The 19,679-nt window shown below is 38.9% G+C and overlaps 1 protein-coding gene across 1 annotated transcript; it reads left to right on the top strand.

The window, feature by feature from the left end:
• Nucleotides 1-2,952: 2,952 nt before the first annotated feature.
• LOC122067455 (protein PAF1 homolog) lies at nt 2,953-19,036 on the top strand. Its single transcript, XM_042631312.1, has 12 exons — nt 2,953-4,526; nt 11,522-11,590; nt 15,204-15,311; nt 15,397-15,577; nt 15,653-15,729; nt 15,849-15,968; nt 17,254-17,359; nt 17,827-17,913; nt 18,048-18,116; nt 18,210-18,281; nt 18,364-18,507; nt 18,626-19,036. Exons 1-12 carry the CDS (start codon nt 3,448-3,450, stop codon nt 18,752-18,754), a joined length of 2,241 nt encoding a protein of 746 aa, XP_042487246.1. The 5' UTR covers nt 2,953-3,447; the 3' UTR covers nt 18,755-19,036.
• Nucleotides 19,037-19,679: the final 643 nt, after the last annotated feature.

Here is a 19,679-nt window from a genome sequence, read left to right on the forward strand (position 1 = left end):
CCTCACCCTTACCTTCCCCCTTTCCCTCCCCTCAACCTAAAACTCGCCCTCTTCAAGACCTTTACAACCAACCCTCCATCGCCCCCAATTCTCCACCTCCTTCACCCACACAACCCTTAACCTCCACTCATCCAATGGTTCTATGACCTTGACGACCTCCCCAAACTCATACCAGCCCTGTGTTGCCACCATCCATTGAACCAGCTTGTTTTTCACAGGCTACTAAAATCCCTGAATGACAGTCTACTATGGCAGATGAGTTTAATGCGCTTCTATGCAATGGCACTTAGTCGTTGGTTCCTCGGCACAATCATGAACCTAGTAGGGTGCAAATGGGTCTACCAAATCAAAAGAAAGGCTGATGGTTCCTCTGGTATAAGGTCTGTCTAGTGGCTAAAGGATTCCATCAACAATAGGGCATCAACTTCATTGAGACATTTAGCCCTGTCATCAAGGCCACTACCATTCGGACCACTCTATTCCTAGCAATATCTCAAGGCTAGACCATTCATGAATTGGACGTCCACAATGTGTTTCTGCATGGTGTTTTAACAGAGGATGTTCATATGAGCTAACCACAGAACTTTGAGGATGTTAATCACCCCCATCATGTGTGCAAATTACATTGATCCTTGTGTGAACTGAAACAAGCCCTCAGGCATGGTTTAATGACTGTCCAATTTTTTGCTCCAACATGGTTTTCGAGCATCTCAAATAGATCCCTCCCTCTTTATTTATTATAAAGAAAGCTTGACTACTTATGTGCTTATTTATGTTAACGATATTTTGGTCACCATTTGTCAACAAAGCCATATCACCACCCTTTTTACTTAGCTGGATGCGGAATTTTCTATCAAGGATCTAGGACCCCTAAGTTTCTTTCTTAGGATTGAAGCCATTCCACATTCAAAGGGTCTTTTATTGTCTCAACAATGATACATTGGGGATCTTTTACATAAAGCAGGCATGAATGATTGTAAGCCAATTACCACTCCCATTGCCCCAAATATAAAACTCTCCACTATAGGGGGTGTGCCTTTAGAAGATGGTACTCAATATCTATCGGTTGTCAGAGCCCTACAATATATTACTCTCACCCGCCTTGATGTGGCATTCGCTGTGAATAGAGCATGTCAGTTCATGCACTTTCTGACTAAGGAACACTGGACTATGTTCATATGGATACTTTGTTATCTGAAGCACACTCGGTCTCATGGTCTTCCCTTTTCCAGATCCCCCAAACTTCAATTTTAGGCATTCACTGACGCTGATTGGGCAGGAAACTCTGATGATCAAAAATCTACTGGCGGTTATGCCATCTTTCTTTGCCAAATCTTATCTCTTGGGCCTTTAGGAAACAAAAAATGGTGGCCTGTTCTTCCACTGAATCGGAGTACAAAGCCTTGGCCGATGCATTCGTCAAAATTATATGGCTTCAATCACTTCTTCAAACTTGGGATCCAGGATTCACAAACTCCTATCCTATGGTGTGATAACATTTGCGCCGCCTATCTTTTGGTAAATCCAGTGTTTCAGACGTGAATGAAACACATTGAGATTGATTTTCACTTTGTTTGTGATAAGGTGGCTAAGAAGAAGCTAACTGTCCAATTTATTTCAACCAATGATCAGCTGACTGATATTATGACCAAAGGTCTTTCCACACCTGGGTTCCTATTCCTACGTGACAAGCCAAAAATCTGATCCATCGAATCATCTTGAGGGGGTGTATCAACCAATATGGATCAGTTTTCCCAAATTAGGAAAACCCATATCAGTTATCTTATATTCCAAGGATACCTCCATCTACCATATTTCACTCTTCATATACATGGCAAGTGTGGTGGCTATAATCAAGGATACAACAATGCATATCTCCACTCTCCATACCTATGGCAAATGTGGATATGCATAATTATCTATCATATCCACTCTCCATATATATGGCAAGTGTGGATCTCCTACCATAGGAAATCATAAATATATGGTAATCTTGTATTTTATAGATGGTATGTGCATATTCTATAATTCACCTAAGATAGTATCTTCTTGTATATAAATAGGACTCATATCAATGAAAGACCTAAGGCATTACTCTACTATTCATTGTTATAGCAATGCTTTTGCATGCACTCCCAATGGTCCCTATGCTGATGTAGGGGCCACACTGCATTTTAGGGAACCCTCTCCCTTATTTAATATATAAATCAAAGTTTAATCAGTTTTAATCGATTTAAATGGTTAAAACTAAAATAGAACCATGTATTAAATGCTATGATTTTTAAATCAAAAGCGAATAATTTATTAAACAATTTTACGGTTATAGTGTAAACAACTTGGTTCACCCTCTTAGCCTCAACCTTAGGGAAATGCCTCCGGAGGTTGAGTTCATTAATTTAATTTTTTCTCAGTTCAAGACTTCTGTATTCTTTAGTGATGTTTTCCTTTTTTCTCAAAATAAAGTTGATATTATTTATTGAAGTATAAAACCTCGTGAATACCTAACAATGCAACTCCCCTTTTGTCTCTCACGAGTCACGACCATGGTTTTAGGTACTTGGTATGGACAAGATCGATATTGGTATTGGTTTCGTAGTAAATACAATAGGTATCAATATCGATTATATTATAAAATTTTGCCACCCAAAGACACGAAAAACCTACGGTTGCACAGGCTCAGGTGCCTGAACTAGGCTTTTTACACCTTAATCTAACAACTAGGACCTAAAAAATCTAACCTTGACCTGCCCTCAAGACCTGGCTGGGCTGGCCCTGATTACGCCTCACCATGTAGAGGGTGGAAGGGAAATGCAAAGGGCTGGGTGGGCCGGGCACACCGGGGGGAAGAAGAAGAAGATGGGAGACAGTATCTCATTTCCGAACGGATCCGATATTACCCGAACCGGAAATCCATGGCAAAAAGACGAAAAGTCTAAAACCTTCTCTGGGAGAAACAGCTCTGAGTTCCCCAAGTCCGGACTCCTGAGAGAACGCTTTGGTTTTTCGATAATTTCAAGCGCGGGGGGAGTTTATCCTTTCACTCGCTCACAATAAAAGCTCTTTTTTCCTGTATCAGCTCTTACTGTAACCTATGAACCAGCTTTGTAAACATTTTTCATGCGACGGATGAGGAAATCAAGGATTTAGCAGGAATCTCTACGAAAATCTTTCGCCTTTCTGTTTTTTGGTCTTCTACCCAACAGTTAAAGCAATTCATGCTGTAGAAGCGAAGAACGCCTCTCTCTTTCTCATTGTTTTTCTGTAGACGCGCTTGCTTGGAGATCGCCGAGTGGTTCTGATTGTTCTTCGGATACTGGTTTTGGATGAATCTTCCTGTTTTTAATCTGTAGATTAAGCAGTTTTGGATGAATGTTCTTCTCGGGGATCAATCTGAGACTTGAAATTTTGTTGTGTTCGGAGTCTGAAACCCTAGAGTGAGAGAGAATCATGGCGTCGTATCGACCTTACCCTCCACAATCTTCATTCGGTCCGCCGAGCCAGAACCCTCTTCCTCCACCACTAGGTCCGCCACCACCGAGGCCAAATCAGTACCCTCAAAATCGAGGCTTTAGCGGTGGTGTCGCTGGATCTCAGCCTTCTGGGCCTCCTCCTCCTCCTCCTCCTTCGTATCCACCAAATTATAACCAAACTCACCCTAATTCCAGCTTCCATCATGGTGGATATGGATCGTCTTCGCACCATTATGGGCCTCCTAGAGGTCAACCTCCTCTGCATCATCACCACCAGCAGCGGCAGCAACCGCCGCAACAACAAGAACAAGAACAACATCAGTATCCACCACCGCCACCACCGCCACAGTCTTCTTATCAGCCTCCGCCGCCTCCTCCCATGCCGCCAGCTTCAATGAATCCACAATCACAGCCTCCACCACCCCCAAAATATTATCCATCTTCTGTATATCCTTCCCAGTACAACCACCATTCAGTTCCTCCGCCACCAATGCCTCCGCCTCCGCCTCCTTCGTCACCTCCACCAATTTCAGCAGATCTTCCTCCACCACCTCCGCCACTTCCGCCTCCATCACTGCCTCTGCCGCCACCGCCTCCAACATCTGCTCCTCTTCCGAATCAGGGTCATGAGAGCGGACTTGATAGTCATGGGCATGACAAAGGGGTGCTCAAGGACTCTAATGGTGTTGGGTGGAGAGAATCGAGGCATGTGAAACATGGGCTTCCTCCTAAACAGCACCAGAAGGCCTCTGTTCCTCCTCCATTGCCGTCCGGTAAACCAAATGGGCCTCTTGGGAGGGTTGAGACGGAGGAAGAGAGGAGGTTGCGGAAGAAGAGGGAGTATGAGAAGCAGAGACAGGAAGAAAAGCATAGGCAACAATTAAAGGAGTCTCAGAACACAGTGTTGCATAAGACGCAAATGATGTCTTCTGGAATGAAGGGGCATGGCTCAATTATGGGTTCACGCATGGGAGAGAGGAAAACCACTCCATTTTTAAGTGGTGAGAGGATTGAAAACAGGTTGAAGAAGCCAACAACATTTTTGTGCAAGTTGAAGTAAGTATATTGCGAATGAAACCCACATGTTTTGTTCTATCAGTTATTTCTTCATTTCTTCTTTTCCTTGGAAAATTCGGACTGCAGTTTTTCCTTGTTGAATTTGTTGCTTAAATTTTATTGTCTTGAACTATTATTGGTTGTAATGGATGGCGGATCATTAGCACTTTTTTTTTTTTCGCATTCAGTTTGAGGTCAGAAGTTACGCTTCCGGAGAATTTTGTGAGGACTTTTATTGGTTTACTATCTACAGGAGATTGCCATAACTGATGTTGCATGCTTGAAAAATTCATGGCGATAGCTATAGAGCTGATATTTCTTGGTTCATGACGCCATGTTGACCATTTCTTTTTTCTAGATTTCCAAGTTCTCCAAATGTGGAAAGGAAGATTTCCCACGGTCATGTGGCATTTTTTTTTTTTTTTTTTTTTTTTTTTTTTTTTTTTTTTTTTTTTTTTTTTTTTTTTTCAACCTCGTAGCAATAATGTATGCTGAATTGTAACATTAGTTCCAATTCCATACCCAAGTAACATGGATCCCTCTGTTGTGTGAAACTCTCTGAAACATGTTTACAGATTGACAACCATGTTTGGAACGATAAATTAGGTTTGCTCTTTGATTGCACTGCTGCAAAACACAAGTATTCTTGATTACGTTCCAGGTGATTTTAGGAGGGAGATGAAAGAATCGGAACACCTGCATATTTTATAATTTTGATAGCTTGTAGGTATGCCTGCTCTTGACAAGTGCTGGAAGTGTGAAGTGTGGTTATTTATTGAAGAATTAGGGCTTCCTAATGAAATGAGACTTAATAATCTTAAACACAATGGCACCTTTACCTTATTTGTGATGATGGAATACAAATGTATCCAGCTGATAGTTGTTATGGTGGAGTTGAAAGTTGCTGGTGATTTCTTTTACAATTTTGAGTAAGCGTGGAAGTTTCCTGACCTTGTTCTTTAATTGTTCCATATTAATGAAGATGATTGTTGAAAGAAGGTCTTGAAAAGTTTGGAGGAAGTGAAATTGGAAGGTCAAGAAATCTTGTTTATCATGATTTGTGGTAGTATCTGCAAGCAATAGATTCCACATTAAAATATTTCAATCTTGGCATCTGTTTTTAATTGGAAGGAAGGCAGATCTAATGTTCTACGAATGAATGGAATCTATCTGATTTTCTCTTAAGCTATGCCTTTTCCCCTTTCTCTTTCTCTTTTTTGGAAGATTTAGGAAGTTGTGTGCTTTTGGTTTCTTTATGGAGCCATGGACCTTGATGACTTAAATTTTCTTATGGCTTTACTAGGAAGCTCCAAAAGTGCTTTCTCAATGTCAACAGGGAAGAAATCTTGGAAAATGAATCAATGTTTGTCCATTTGTGCTGTTCACCTTGCAGAACTATTTTATGATTAATCACCCAAAAACTCATGAACCAAGAAAAACTACCCAAGGTGTAATTGAGGAAAGAAATTAGAGGAAGGAAGAAAACAAGAAAGCCAAAGGGAACCGTGGCAGAAATCCTTTAGAGGTAATATGACCTTGCTGTCTTAGGACAAATTTTTTGTGGTTCTAAATGGTTTTTATTTTGTTAGTAAAAAAATAGATGTCCATCTTTTGAAAAGGGTTTGGAGGAACAAAATTAAGGAAGCAGGCTGAGGATGAAGTGAGATTCAACAGGGTCATGCAGATGAACATTGATAAGTGTGATTATGAGAGATTGTAATGCGACTAAACTCCACGCGGAATGTAAAAAGTGTATGGTTTTGGTCAAAATTTCGCTCTATCGGCGAATTTTCAACGATATGTGTGGTTTTGGTATTGTTTCAACCGAAACAATACAAACTTTTAATTTAAAACGTATAGTTTCGAATAAATGGGTTGAAATGTTGACCCATTTCATTGGTTCCAATTCCAAGGTTTGTGGTAGCTTAATTTTTTGAATTTTTTGGCCAACTCACTACCATACTAACGTGGAACAAATTGTTGGGCAATAGTGGAACTCATCAAAAGCACACTTTGCTGCATTTGTCGAAGTTTTGTGCAAGATTCAAAGTTGTGCGCAATAGGCCATATTAGAGAATGTACACAGAAGTGCACATAAAGGTTTGTATTGTTTCCTTACAACATGTAAAAGAGAGAGTTAAGAATGCTGCCTAGAAACAAAGGATTAGATTTGCTTCCTGGAACATTGGTTCGCTGACGGGTAAGAGTTTGGAGCTGATTGATGTTATTAGGAGGAGGAGGATTAACATCGCAATATCGTATGCATTTAAGAGACTGGATGGAAGGGTTATAATGCTAAGATGCTAGATGATTTTAAACTCTGATATTCAGGAGACCATAGTGGTAGAGGTGGAGTTGGTATAGTGGTGGATAAATACCTAAAGAATGATGTTGTAGATATTAAAAGAGTGGAAGATAGAATTCTATCCATTAACATTGTGTTGAAAAGCGAGGTTGTCAACATAATTAGTGTATATGCACCCCATGCAGGGTTGGATGAAAGCAGCAAGTTACAATTTTTGGAACACATGAATGATTTAATGCATGGATTTGGCCTAGATGAAAAGATTATTATGAGAGGAGACCTGAATGGACACATTGGTAGGGATAGGATAGGTTATGGAGAGGATCATGGTGGATTTGGAGTTGGGGAAGAGGAATGAGGAGGGGGCCGCTGTTTTGAACTTTGCGACGCCTATGACCTATCCATTGTGAACACATTCTTCGCTAAGAGAGAAGAGCACTTGTGTACTTACAAAAGTGGGAACATACTAGCAAAATCGACTTCTTCCTTACTAGAAGGCCCGACAAATTGTTACTTAAGGATTGCAAGGTTATCCCTAGGGAGAGGTTAACGTCTCAACATAGATTGTTGATCTTGGATTTGTGCTTTAATATGTTGAAGAGTGAGCCAAAGAAACATATTTGCCCAAAGGTAAGGTGGTGGAGATTGAAAGGAGATTCCTTAGGGTCTTTTACCGATAAAGTGGTGAAGCAATAGAAGTGGGATTGTTAAGGAGATGCCAACTCGTTGTTGACTGAGATGACATATTGCATTAAGAAAGTAGCTAAGAGGTACTAGGGATGTCTAGGGGTACTCGGTTGGCCCCTAGAGAGACTTGGTGGTGGGATGTAGAAGTTCAGGCAGCCATCAAGATTAAAAAGGAAGTCTTAAGACTTGGCAAAGGACTGGAGAGACTGACGATAAGGAGAGGTATAAGGCCGCTAGAAACGAGGCAAGGAAACCTGGAATCTTGGGGTGAAACAGAAACCACCCAACCCAATGGGCTAGCTTGCTTGGTCCATAATCCATTTAAAAGAATCAGGGGGCTAAGTGGTGTATGCTTGGTTCTTTTTGTTCCTACACAAGTATTACCTGCCTAAGTACTTGTCCTCATTAGCTTCTTCTAGCTTAGAAACATTCGACTCCAGCGAATGTAGGAAGGACATGTAATGCACATAAAGATTTGGATTAAGTTGTTGAAAATCGTCGGTATGGATCCATGTGCAATCATGTTGAGTGTGTTCCTTCCATTTCATGAGGAAAGAATAGTAATTGTCGCCGTCTTGTGTTGTAGTGAACTTATTACCAAGAACATCTTCTATTTCATCTTTGACCGGGGCTGCAAACTGGGGAAGCCGTAAAGAATGCTCAGCATCAGCCTCGTCCATATGGTGGCCCCACATAAAGAGTAAGATCAACACCATTAAAAACTTGTTAATTTTCATGTATGGTGGTAGTTTTAACATGTAAGCATTCTGTCCAATTTGTCTCAGCACCTTGACTGGACTCGTTTTTCGAGGTTTAACTTAGCACTGGTACCGGGTGTGAACCATCACCATATCACCTGGTTGGAATTCGAAGAAATGGCGATGTCAGTCAGCGACTGCCTTATATGCATCGTCGCTAGTGGCTATATGTCAATAACCATTTATATGTACTTCTGTGATGTGCCAAATGAACTCATTTGCCTCAACGCTCACCCATATCGATGTGATACTTAGTTTCAAAAAATGTTTGTATCGATCAATACGGGACCGATATGATCCGATATAGGTAAGATACACCTCTTTCAAACTTGCAAAATAGAAACCGTGAGTGAGATATGGAATTGAGAGCAATCGAAGGACTTTGAAACTTATTTTTCTCTTCAATATGAGTTAAAGGAAATAATCTAACATAAAAAGACTCCAATCTTCACCATTTGAACAACTTTTGGGGACTTACAGTGTTCAAATCGTGAATCGAGTAGTTGTGTGAAAATGGTAAAATTGCAGATCTCTTTATTTTGTGCTCAAATGAATTTTTCTTGGTTATGCATCACTAGATTGGGTAAAAGCGACTTAAATCCTTGCATCGAACTGTTATATTACATGTTGCATAATAAAGTGTTTCATGTTTCAGAACTGTATTTTATATGTATCATAAGCACATCCATGCATTTCTTGACCATTTCCTTGCATATCTTTAATGTGTCTTACGCCTCTCCATATGATACGATCAGTAACAACAACAAAGCTTAGCCTTATCCCAACTAAATAGGGTCGGCTACATGGATCCGCAAGTATTTGAAAAAAAAAACACTATGGGACATCCAACTCACGAACAATTAGCAACTCGGATCCTAGCCCTCTAAGCAGCTTTGTTAGATGCCATATTTGGGTGAAGACTTAACTTTTGCATGTCTCTTCTAACTAACTCATCAATGGTCAGTTTTGGCCTGTCCATAGCGCTTTTAGCTCCATACATCAGCATCTGGTCACTCCTCCTTACAGGGGCATCCAAGGGCCTCCTTTGGACATGCCCAAACCATCGTAATCGACATTCTCTGAGCTTATCTTGGATTGGGGAAACTCCTAAATCCGTTCTAATCTGGTTATTTCTTATTCTATCTCTCAGGGTTTTGCCGCACATCCATCTCAACATCCTCATCTCAACCACACTCAACTTATTTATGTTATGCTTATTGACTACCCAACATTCTGCACCATACATCATAGCTGGTCTTATGGCTGTCCTGTAGAATTTTCCCTTAAGCTTTTGAGGAATACGTTGATCACATAACACTCTAAATGCCCCTTTCCATTTCATTGATCCTACTTTAAATTTGTGGAAACATCATCATCAATCTCACCTTCTTTGTTTAACGTAGAGCCCAAATATCTGAAGCATCACTTTGCGGGATCTCTCTCCCCTCAATTTTCACTTCCTCACTATCAATCCTCAATCGACTGAAGTTACACCTCATATATTCCATTTTCGTTCTACTTATCTTGAGACCTTTCGATTCCAAAGTATATCTCCATAGTTCCAACTTATCATTAATCTCTGGCATTGTTTCGCCGACCAGCACAATATCATCTGCAAAAAGCATACACCATGGGACCTCTCCTTGAATATTCTTGGTTAAATCATCCATGACAAGTGTAAATAGGTAGTGGCTCAATGCGGATCCTTGATGTAAGCCGATATTAATTGGGAACTCAACACCTTGGCCTCCCACAGATCTCACATTAGTCACCACATCTCCATACATGTCTTTGATTATATCTACGTATTTACGTGACACTTCTTTCTTCTCTGAAACCTGCCAGATTAAATCTCTGGGAACCTCGTCATAGGCCTTTTCTAGGTCGATGAAGACCATATGAAGATCCCTCTTGTAGGTTCTGACTTTTTCCATAAGCCTCCTTATACGATATGCCTCTTAAAATTACACCTTCGATACAATACCCGATATCGATACTTAAATCCTAGCCCTTATGTGAGGAGGTAGTGATACCAAATCATGGGCCTCCTAGGTTGAAATCCAATTACAATTTCAAAGAGTGTGCGACCCGTGGGTGGTTAAGTAGTTGTAAGAAATTTCTGCAATATCAAGGATCGAAGGACGAGTCTTCTCATGGTCGCAAACAAGACAACACAAGAGGTTGCTGAGGCTTTGATTCACAACTTCTGTTTGACCATTTGTTTTTGGGTGAAAGGCCGTGGAGAACTTCAGATTTGTAATTATCCTCATTCACAAAATTTTCTAAAAGTAGCTCATAAACTTGACGTCGCAATCAAATACTATGGAATCCAGCAGTACATGCTGTTGCACCACCTTTCTGATGAATAAGTGGTTGTATGGCTTGCATCAAAGATATTGCAAGTTGCAACAAGGTGTAAAGTGAGCCATTTTGGAGAATCTGTCCACTACTGCAAAGATCGAGTCGTGTTGCTCTCGTGTCAATGGTAAGCCTAGCATGAAATACATACTTGTGTGCAGCCACGGTGGGTGACGTATGGGTAGTGGTGAGTGTATGCCCGTGGTCTACTTTGTTTCCGCTGCAAGTTGACATGTACAACACCATTTAATAACATGGTGTATATCCCTATGAAGGTGTAGCTAACAGTAAAGATCAGCAACCTGTGATAAGGTTTTATCCTTATCAAAATGTCCACCTAATCCTCCTCCACCTCCCACTCCTTCCCTAACCATGTCTGCCTTAAACATTTTTTTCTTTTCCTAATTTCTTGTTTTCGTTTTCTTTTTCTTTTCCACTATGATGTTTCATGTGAGTTTTCAACCTTTATGTGGGTTTGAATGATAGCCTGTGAATTCTTGGTTAGGATTGCATTTCCTATACTTTGTAGTCTGTGAAGCATGGGAATTCTTGGTTGGAGGCTTTATAGTCCCCTTGTGGGTTCTGTGGGGCTTTGTCCCTGTTATCGTTGTATTATATGCTGTATCCGTATTTTTTTTTCATTCTTTGCAATTAAGCATTTTTGGTTATTTATTAAAAAAACATAGTTGTCAAGGTGTTTCCTAGGTGTCCAGGCATTCTTTGCTGGAAGGGCACCTAGGTCACATAGGTGTTGCTTAGGTGATGCCTTTTGACACCTTGATTTTTTTCCCTCCTCCAATGCCTAGGATCATCTAAACGCTGTGGCAGATATTATTGAAAAGATTACTTTCAAGGCTAATTATTATGTTCTGTTTACCTTTTGAAAGGTTTCGGAATGAACTTCCAGATCCTTCAGCGCAGCCAAAGCTATTGTCCTTGAACAGTAATAAAGATCAGTAAGTGCATTTACTTTGCAAACCTTTCTATAATTTCACTTTTCAGGAAGATTATGAAGGACAAAGAAAGAAGAAAGAGAAAAACATTTAATTGCACTGATGTATATATTTTCTGCATACTTCATTATTCAATTCTTTCATGAAGCCAAGATGTAAAACAGTGGGTTAAATTACATAGGGCAGGGTTCCAGGTTTCGACCAGGCTCGAAACTGAAGTATTTCACAAAACTGCAAAATAAGGTTTTGGTGGTTGATTTCGATGGATGCTTTCGTGACCCAAATGGCCAAATTAGGTTCCAAAACTCCTTGAAAGGGCACCCCCCAAAATGATAGTTTGATTTCGAACCCTAGGTTGGTAGTATACGTTGCAAGCTGCTAATTTATATTTTCTAACATGGCCTATTTTACACAACTTTGAATCTTGCACAAAACTTCCACAAATGCGGTAAATCGATGATTTCGAGGCGTTCCATTTCTGCCCAACAACGTGATCCACATTTGTATGGCAGTGATTTAACCAAAAATCGCAAAAAACCATATTTCCACAACCATAGAGTCGAAGTCAGAACCAATGAAATGGGTTGAAATTTCGACCAATATCGTTTGAAACCATACATTTTATATTAAAGGTACAGAAACGGTACTAAAATCACACATATTGTCGAAAAGTAACTGAAACAGAAAAATTTTGACGAAAACCTTGCACGTTTTACATTTCTCATGGAATTTTATTTTGACCTCTTGAGAAACCGAAATATTTTGCAAAAGTTCGGCGAAACCTTGAACATTGGCATAGAGTCCTTTCAGATGTTACTGCTGTTATATTAAGTGAATATGTAGAATCTGCTGTGTTCATTTGTTTGATGAAGCCCATTGATCCCATGTCTCATGCATGCGTTGACTAATTGGTGTAGTCTAGAGTCTAGAATGGAATTTAGAAGAGCACAGAGGCTGGAACCACTCTAAACGAAAATCAGATTTTAAGAATTTGAAGAATAAGGCGAAATTCTAAATTCTGATGCAGTTCTACAGAAAATAAATTTTACTGTGATGTCAGACTAATTACCAAGGTAATCAGTCCCGATGGAATCCATCGCAAGCTCCAACAAATACTTGGTACAGATCAGATTTGACAGAAAGGAACAGACCTGAATGCGAACTTAGAAATTGGGTCAAATCAACTTCATCAAGAACTCACACAAGGCTTAATAGATGCCGAAAGCCTGGTCGAGGGATGGCCACAAGGTGCTTGATAGAACCTTCAAACAGTCGCTGAAATAGATCTCAGGTTGAAAAGATTCAAATGCAATCAGAAATGGGGCAGAATTAGGGTAAATTTGGGAGATTTTTATTATCTCGGAAACCAACCCATGAATAGGGTACCAATGCTGATCGAGTCTCTCTCCTAGGGGTGCCGAGAATACTCTAAAAGGGTGTCCGCAGATGGCTTCTAGTTTGGGGGTAACATCAAGTCAAAATTCTTCACACAAGAGGGTCTTGATCTGGGCAGCAAGGATGCAATCTGATCTTCAAACAGCTTCTGATGTAGAGTTGTTCAAGAGAGCTTCCACTGGATTTAATCAAGTACTCAACTCTTAAATAGAAGAAGAAGCGAATAGAGAATAGATAACTCAAACTTGACGGGAGAGATGTGAGTGGGGGTAGGCTATCTCAGCCGTGGGCTTCTCACCCACAGCTATTGAAGCATTCTTTCTCAGGAGAACTTGCAAGCAAGCAGCATGCCAGCAACTTTATTTATAATTCAATGTCTTAACTATTACAATAGATGAAGGGGGCGTTATTATAGCTTTGGCCAGCTTTTATAAAATAGAAGGTGTAAGAAGAACAAGGTTTTCTTCCTTAGGCAAGAAGAAAATCCAAAAAGGAAACAAAGAAAAACTTCTAAATAAATGACCTTCTAAATTTCAAAAACAATCACTTGGCCAATAAGAAAGACCAAAGAAAGGAGAGTAGGAAGACAAAACTCAATCAAACAAAAAAGGAAACAAATAATCCCATCAGTCAAATAGGAAATTCTTGTAAATAGAAAGAGATCCTATTACAATTCAACAACTCCCAAAAATTAAGGGAAATTACTAAGTAGCACTACTTAGGATAAAACATAAAAGTAACTATCATTACAATTTAGAAACTAGGGTAAAAAAACTGTAAAATAGAATATTCCAGCAGCTATAAGGTGTCTTCCAGCCGCACTATCCACCCAAGTAGGGTCCACACATTCTGTGAAATTAGGCAGATCGATACCCAGCCCGGTTGTCACCTTAAACAGTACTGTGGGCTGATTGGGCTGGGCCAAGAGGGTTGGTTGGGCTGCTGGTTCGATGGCTGGGCTGGACTGTCCTTTCTTCTCACTTTCCTCCTTCAATCTACATCAGAAAAACATGATGTGAAGAAAAAACAAGAAACGGTAATCCTTATTAGAATCAAACAGCCATAGAATTCCAGTAATCAGTGCCTTAGACCTTGAGAACATCAGTGCCTTTTGAGAAGGAAGTGCTTGGATGATGGACCAAACCATTTCCTAGAAAAACAGTTTTTTGTTAACTGTTGAATCACATATTCACCGCCTTTATTTTTAGAAAATATTTTGTTCCTATCGTGGCTCAAATTCCTGTATGAAAATAACCAAAGATGCTTGTAAACCATTTTTTTCTAACAAAAGAAGGATGTCTGACTTTGAATGCCTTGCTAAAATTATGAAATATAGAAATCTCATCACAAAACATAACAGTAGTTGTAAACAAGGATTAAGGTTTTGGTTTCGATCCTGGCTGAAAATGAGATATGCTAGGTTTCGACCAAAACCTGGGATTTTCTGGACTAAATTCAGAACCTATGTTACAAGGCCCAGAAAATGGTTTTTGACCATTTTTTTTTAATTGCTGCCTATTTTTACTATCTTACATCTATTCCATGAATTAGTTAAAAAAAAAAAAAAAAAAAAGGAAAATGGTACTTGGTGTCTTAAGTTTGCTAGTGTACGCTGAATCCTGCTTTCTGTTCACTAACCATATTATAAATACTGACTATATATAATTTAACTACTGGAAATGCAAATATGCAATTAATGTAATGTAAATTTGCATTAGGTTAGGTAAATACAAGTATACAACACTCACCACTCACCACCCACCACTAGCCACTCACCACTCACTACCACATGGAGTTTTTGGCGGGTCTAATCCACGAGCTGTGTACCATTGAAGATTTGCACTCCTTCGAATATTGCACATATGTATCCAATGACATTGCTCTCGGTCAAAACCAAATGTCAAAACTTGCAAAACTGTGAAACCTGTCGAAACAGGATGAAACCTGGTACAAACCTCTTTCAAGCCTCGGGTTGTACATGGACAAGGTCAAAACCGAGTTGTCTCGGTCGAAATTGAGTTATGAACCTTGGTTGTAAATTGGTCAGGAATCTTTAATCTTCATCAGAAACCTTCATTCATTAATTTTAGATGGCTTTTTGAGTCGCTGGTTTTAGAAGCCTGTAATTTTGCCTTTCTATGTTTTCTGTTTTATTTTGTCTGATTGCAATTTGCATTTTTTCCTATCTTTCTTATGGTAATTTTTTTGATCAATGTCACAGGTACACTAGATATACTATCACATCATTGGAGAAAATGCACAAGCCTAAACTTTTCGTTGAGCCAGATCTTGGGATACCACTTGACTTGCTTGATATCAGTGTATACAAGTATGGGCTGTACAGTTACCTGTGTACTTATGTTGAGGACCCAAACCCATCATCTGTCTGATTATAAGTTGTTTTCTTTCACTAGTCCTCCCAGCATAAGACCACCCCTTGCTCCAGAAGATGAAAAACTGCTGCGTGATGGTGAGTCAGTAACGCCTGCGAAACAAGATGGAATAAGAAGGAAAGAGCGGCCTACAGATAAAGGTGTTTCCTGGCTTGTTAAGACGCAATATATTTCTCCTCTTAGCATGGATGCAGCAAAGCAGGTACTTGCTTAGGCTTGTCGATTATATATTTTCTCAAGGACAGAGCTTAGTGAACATAAATGTTATCAATTGTAGTCCCTAACTGAAAAGCAAGCCAAAGACCTGCGAGAGACAAGGGGCAGCCGCAATCTCTTGGAGAGTTTCAATGATAGGTTTGTTTCATTTGTAAATTTGTGTAATGAAATTCCATTACTGTTAGCATTCCTGGATAGTTATTTTCCTTTTTTTCTCTTTCTTGTTTGGGTATGCTTAAAACATTAATATATTTCAGGGAAAAACAAATCCAGGCTATTGAAGCTTCTTTCGAGGCATGCAAGTCGGTACCAGTTCATGCAACCAAGAAGTCTTTGCGACCTGTCGAGATTCTTCCTCTTTTACCGGATTTTGATCGGTATGGACTCTACATGTTGCTAATGTGTTGATATTCAGTTGTCATACTTTTCTATTTTATGAATACGTTACTGTTAACATACGTCTAAATTTGTTAGAGTGGTCACAGTCAGTTCTTGAATTTAGATAAATGATTAAATGGTATTTAAAACTATGATGTTCTTCTGATGCAGTAGGGTGTTATAAGAATATTGGATCCAGTGGTAAGGGCCCCTCTAGCAGTAGGGAAGCTTAGATAGTGAAGACACATTAAACAACAATAGAATATTAAGAAACTACAACTGCATATAGCAATAGCAGTACTAAAGCGATTATTAACCTTGCTTGTGGCCTACGGTATGCTTTCCAACACTCAAGCTGTTTATGTAGACCTCAACATCTTATTGTTTTTGCTTAAATTTTTAATTGAAGTGAGGCCCTTAATTTGATTCTATTTTTGCAACTCGAGTGAGTGTTCAAACCCTTAAAACGCTCCACCCCCCAAAAAAATCGGAACATAAGATATAGATTTGAAGTCAAATTTCTAATTAAAATTGATTTCTTTTGACAGAAATCCCATCATGGATAACATACTGAATTGAATCTGGTCATAAGTTTTCTAATACCGCTTGGAATACTAGCGAAATCTTGAACCTTGTTTGTAGGTATGGAAACAAAATAAAGCCAAAGTAGAAATAAACCTCAAGAAAACATGTTGCTGTAAAATCCCCAATCTTATCTTATGGAACTATGTAGTGGAACTGTAGAAGCTCTCTTTTTTGGTCTATGGGCTGATTTCTACATTTTGGCTGTCTTTATACATGGACATCATTTTGTAATCTGTCCTTTATTATTATTATTATTATTATTATTTTTTGATGGCAAGAAAATTGTAAAGAGGAGAGACTCTCGGTCATTCTTTGGGTTCATGATTTTGGTCCTCCAGTTTCTGTTCTATTTGTTTGCTTAAAGAATATCAAAAGTAATGTAAAAATACGTTTGGAAATCCTCTTTTTTCCAGTAAGAAAGTGATCTATCAATAAAGTCACTTTTCTTGTGGGTGTCATTATATAAATATATTTTCTACCATAAAAAATAAAATGATATATTTCTTGTACCACTGAATAATTATTGATTTGTTTGAAAAATCGCAAGACAGTTATTTTGTTCAGTTGAAAAATTGTAGTAGACATTTAATTTTATTATGATGCCATTATTATTATATTTTTACTACTTTTGATGAGAATTGCATCCATATATTTCGTTGCTGACCTTTTGCTGATCAAACCATAGTGATTCTGAACCAGGTACGAAGATCAGTTTGTTTTGGCGGCCTTTGATAGTGATCCTACAGCTGATTCAGAAGTCTACAATAAATTGGACAGATCTGCCCGTGACATGCATGAATCGCAGGTTACTTTATCATAGTTTAAGATGCTCAATGTTGTGTATATATACTTCCAGTAGATTCTACGGGTCAACTTAACTAGAATCTGTCAAGTAGAAAAACTTCACCTGTTACTATTCATCTTATTTTGACTATTTGCTCGTTAGCTCTTAGCTTTATGCTCATATTGTACTTGCTTTAATCTGGAGTTCTGTTTATATTAGTGATCCCTCTAACTGAGTTGTAGCTTACCTGCTCTTACTTTTTCTTTTGATGATGAAATGTGGGAATTTTAATTGAAGCTGCTCCTTCCTTCTAATATATTTGAAAACCAAATTGTTCCTAATATTAATAGTTTGGATGACCCAATTACCTTTACTTTCATTCTTAAAGTCTGTTGTATCCTCTCAAGTGTTGGTGCTAGTTATAGACCTAAAATATATAAATATCAATTCTACTTTTTTGTGGTTAACTTGTCCTTTCTCAATGACAGGCAATTATGAAGAGTTTTGCGGGAGGTGGTTCGGATCCGGCCAAGCCCGAGAAATTTTTGGCATATATGGTCCCTTCACCAGATGAGGTAGATAATATCTTCTACTAGATATTGATTTGTAGTTCTTATCTGATTGCTAAGTTTTTCCATCAATGGCTATTGAGTTTCTCAGTTTTAAAATAATTAGACAAGACTTCTAATTGTTTTGTATGCGGTTCCAGCTATCGAAGGATTTGTATGATGAGAATGAAGATCTCACATATACCTGGGTTAGAGAATATCACTGGGATGTAAGTACCACTGGTATCTTGGTTTTCATATTCTAGCAAGCCTGTAAATTTGGATTTGTACTTGAAAACTTGCATGTTAATGAGATGAGACAGGTTAGAGGTGATGATGCTGATGATCCGACAACATATCTTGTTACTTTTGATGACGACTCAGCACGCTACTTGGTATTAGTTGATCATGGTTTTATTCTTCATTTTCTCTTTGGAAATGACATTACATTGACTAATGTTATCAATTATTTTGCAGCCTCTTCCTACAAAGCTTGTATTGAGGAAAAGGCGGGCAAAAGAAGGAAGATCCATTGATGAGGTTGAACATTATCCTGTGCCTTCAAGAGTGACCGTCAGGCGTAGATCAGTAGTCGCTGCACGCGAACTAAAAGATTCAGTGGTAATTTCTCAATATCATTTAATCATTGATCTTTTTCTGTCATATTCTGGATTGATATATGTCAGGGGTATATCCCAACAATTTTTCTGTTAACCTTAATTTGTCATTTGTTTTTCAGGGTTATGATATGTCCAGTTCAAAGAGAGGGAGGTCATCTGTTGAAGATGGCCTGGAAATGAGACGTAAGGTTGCTCGAGTTGAAGACATGGAACACTCTAGTGGAGCAGAAGATGACATGTCTGAGTGATTGCTGATGATTAAATACTGTGAACTCTCATGGTTTTCGAATTAATTCATGGTGGAATGACTGGAAAATGTTTGAGCTGGATGCTGCTCTTACTGATGGCATGTTGCAATATCCAATATTTCCTGCTGCCATTTTTTTTTTTTTTTTTTCTTATGAATTATATAGTTGGTATCACATGGACATGCCAAACCATTTCCCCCCTCCCCCCCTTGTGCATGTGTATCATCAGGAAATGTTGAGATTTTTCCCATATAATAATAATCTCTTCTTTTTTTTTTTTTTTGTAGTCTTGTTTTAGAATATATTTGATTATTCGAGTTTGCGCCATTCCTGCATGGAATTTAAATTTTGGATCCAAAGTTAGATGCTTCTAGCTAGTCTTTTTTTGTTTCAAATGTTTCTTCCAAGCTTTTACCAGGCCTGAATTGTGTTCGACAGGGTAGTGGGTTTCCGCCATTGCAGGGTCTGGGGAGGTTTATAATGTAAGCAGCCTTACCCCCACTTAGCAGATAGAGGTTGTTTCCCAACTCGAATCTATAATCACTAGGTAAAGAATGGAGCAACTTTACCACGGTACTGAGGTCTGCTTAGCAACCCACTTATTCATGTTACAAGCTTAGATTTTATTGGGAGGCCTTGTTTAAACCTCCCCATGCCGCAAGCAAGACGATGCTTAGTATCCTAAGCAATACCCATTAGGAGAATAATTAGGATGGACATGAAAACTCTCTTAGATCCTTTGTTTGGGCATGTTTATCTCACTGTATCTATTGTGGTCGTTGGTTCTCTCTACGCTCCTTGCATCGCTACAAGAGGCCTGGTTTTACTACTAGTTTAGTGTTTTATTCCTTGATCTGATCTTACTTGTTTGTAGGACTAATTTTTTTTTTCTTGGTAAATTGTAAGACTAGCTTAAGATCATGAC

The sequence above is a fragment of the Macadamia integrifolia genome, chromosome 2 (assembly GCF_013358625.1).
Source record: "Macadamia integrifolia cultivar HAES 741 chromosome 2, SCU_Mint_v3, whole genome shotgun sequence".
Lineage (NCBI taxonomy): Eukaryota > Viridiplantae > Streptophyta > Magnoliopsida > Proteales > Proteaceae > Macadamia > Macadamia integrifolia.

Excerpts from the sequence above, each read along its gene's own strand:
- LOC122067455 (XM_042631312.1), top strand. The coding sequence starts at position 3,448 with ATGGCGTCGTATCGACCTTACCCTCCACAATCTTCATTCGGTCCGCCG. Across the intron at positions 15,578-15,652 it reads GCATGGATGCAGCAAAGCAG|TCCCTAACTGAAAAGCAAGC; the intron begins GTACTTGCTTAG and ends TATCAATTGTAG. Across the intron at positions 15,969-17,253 it reads CTTTTACCGGATTTTGATCG|GTACGAAGATCAGTTTGTTT; the intron begins GTATGGACTCTA and ends ATTCTGAACCAG.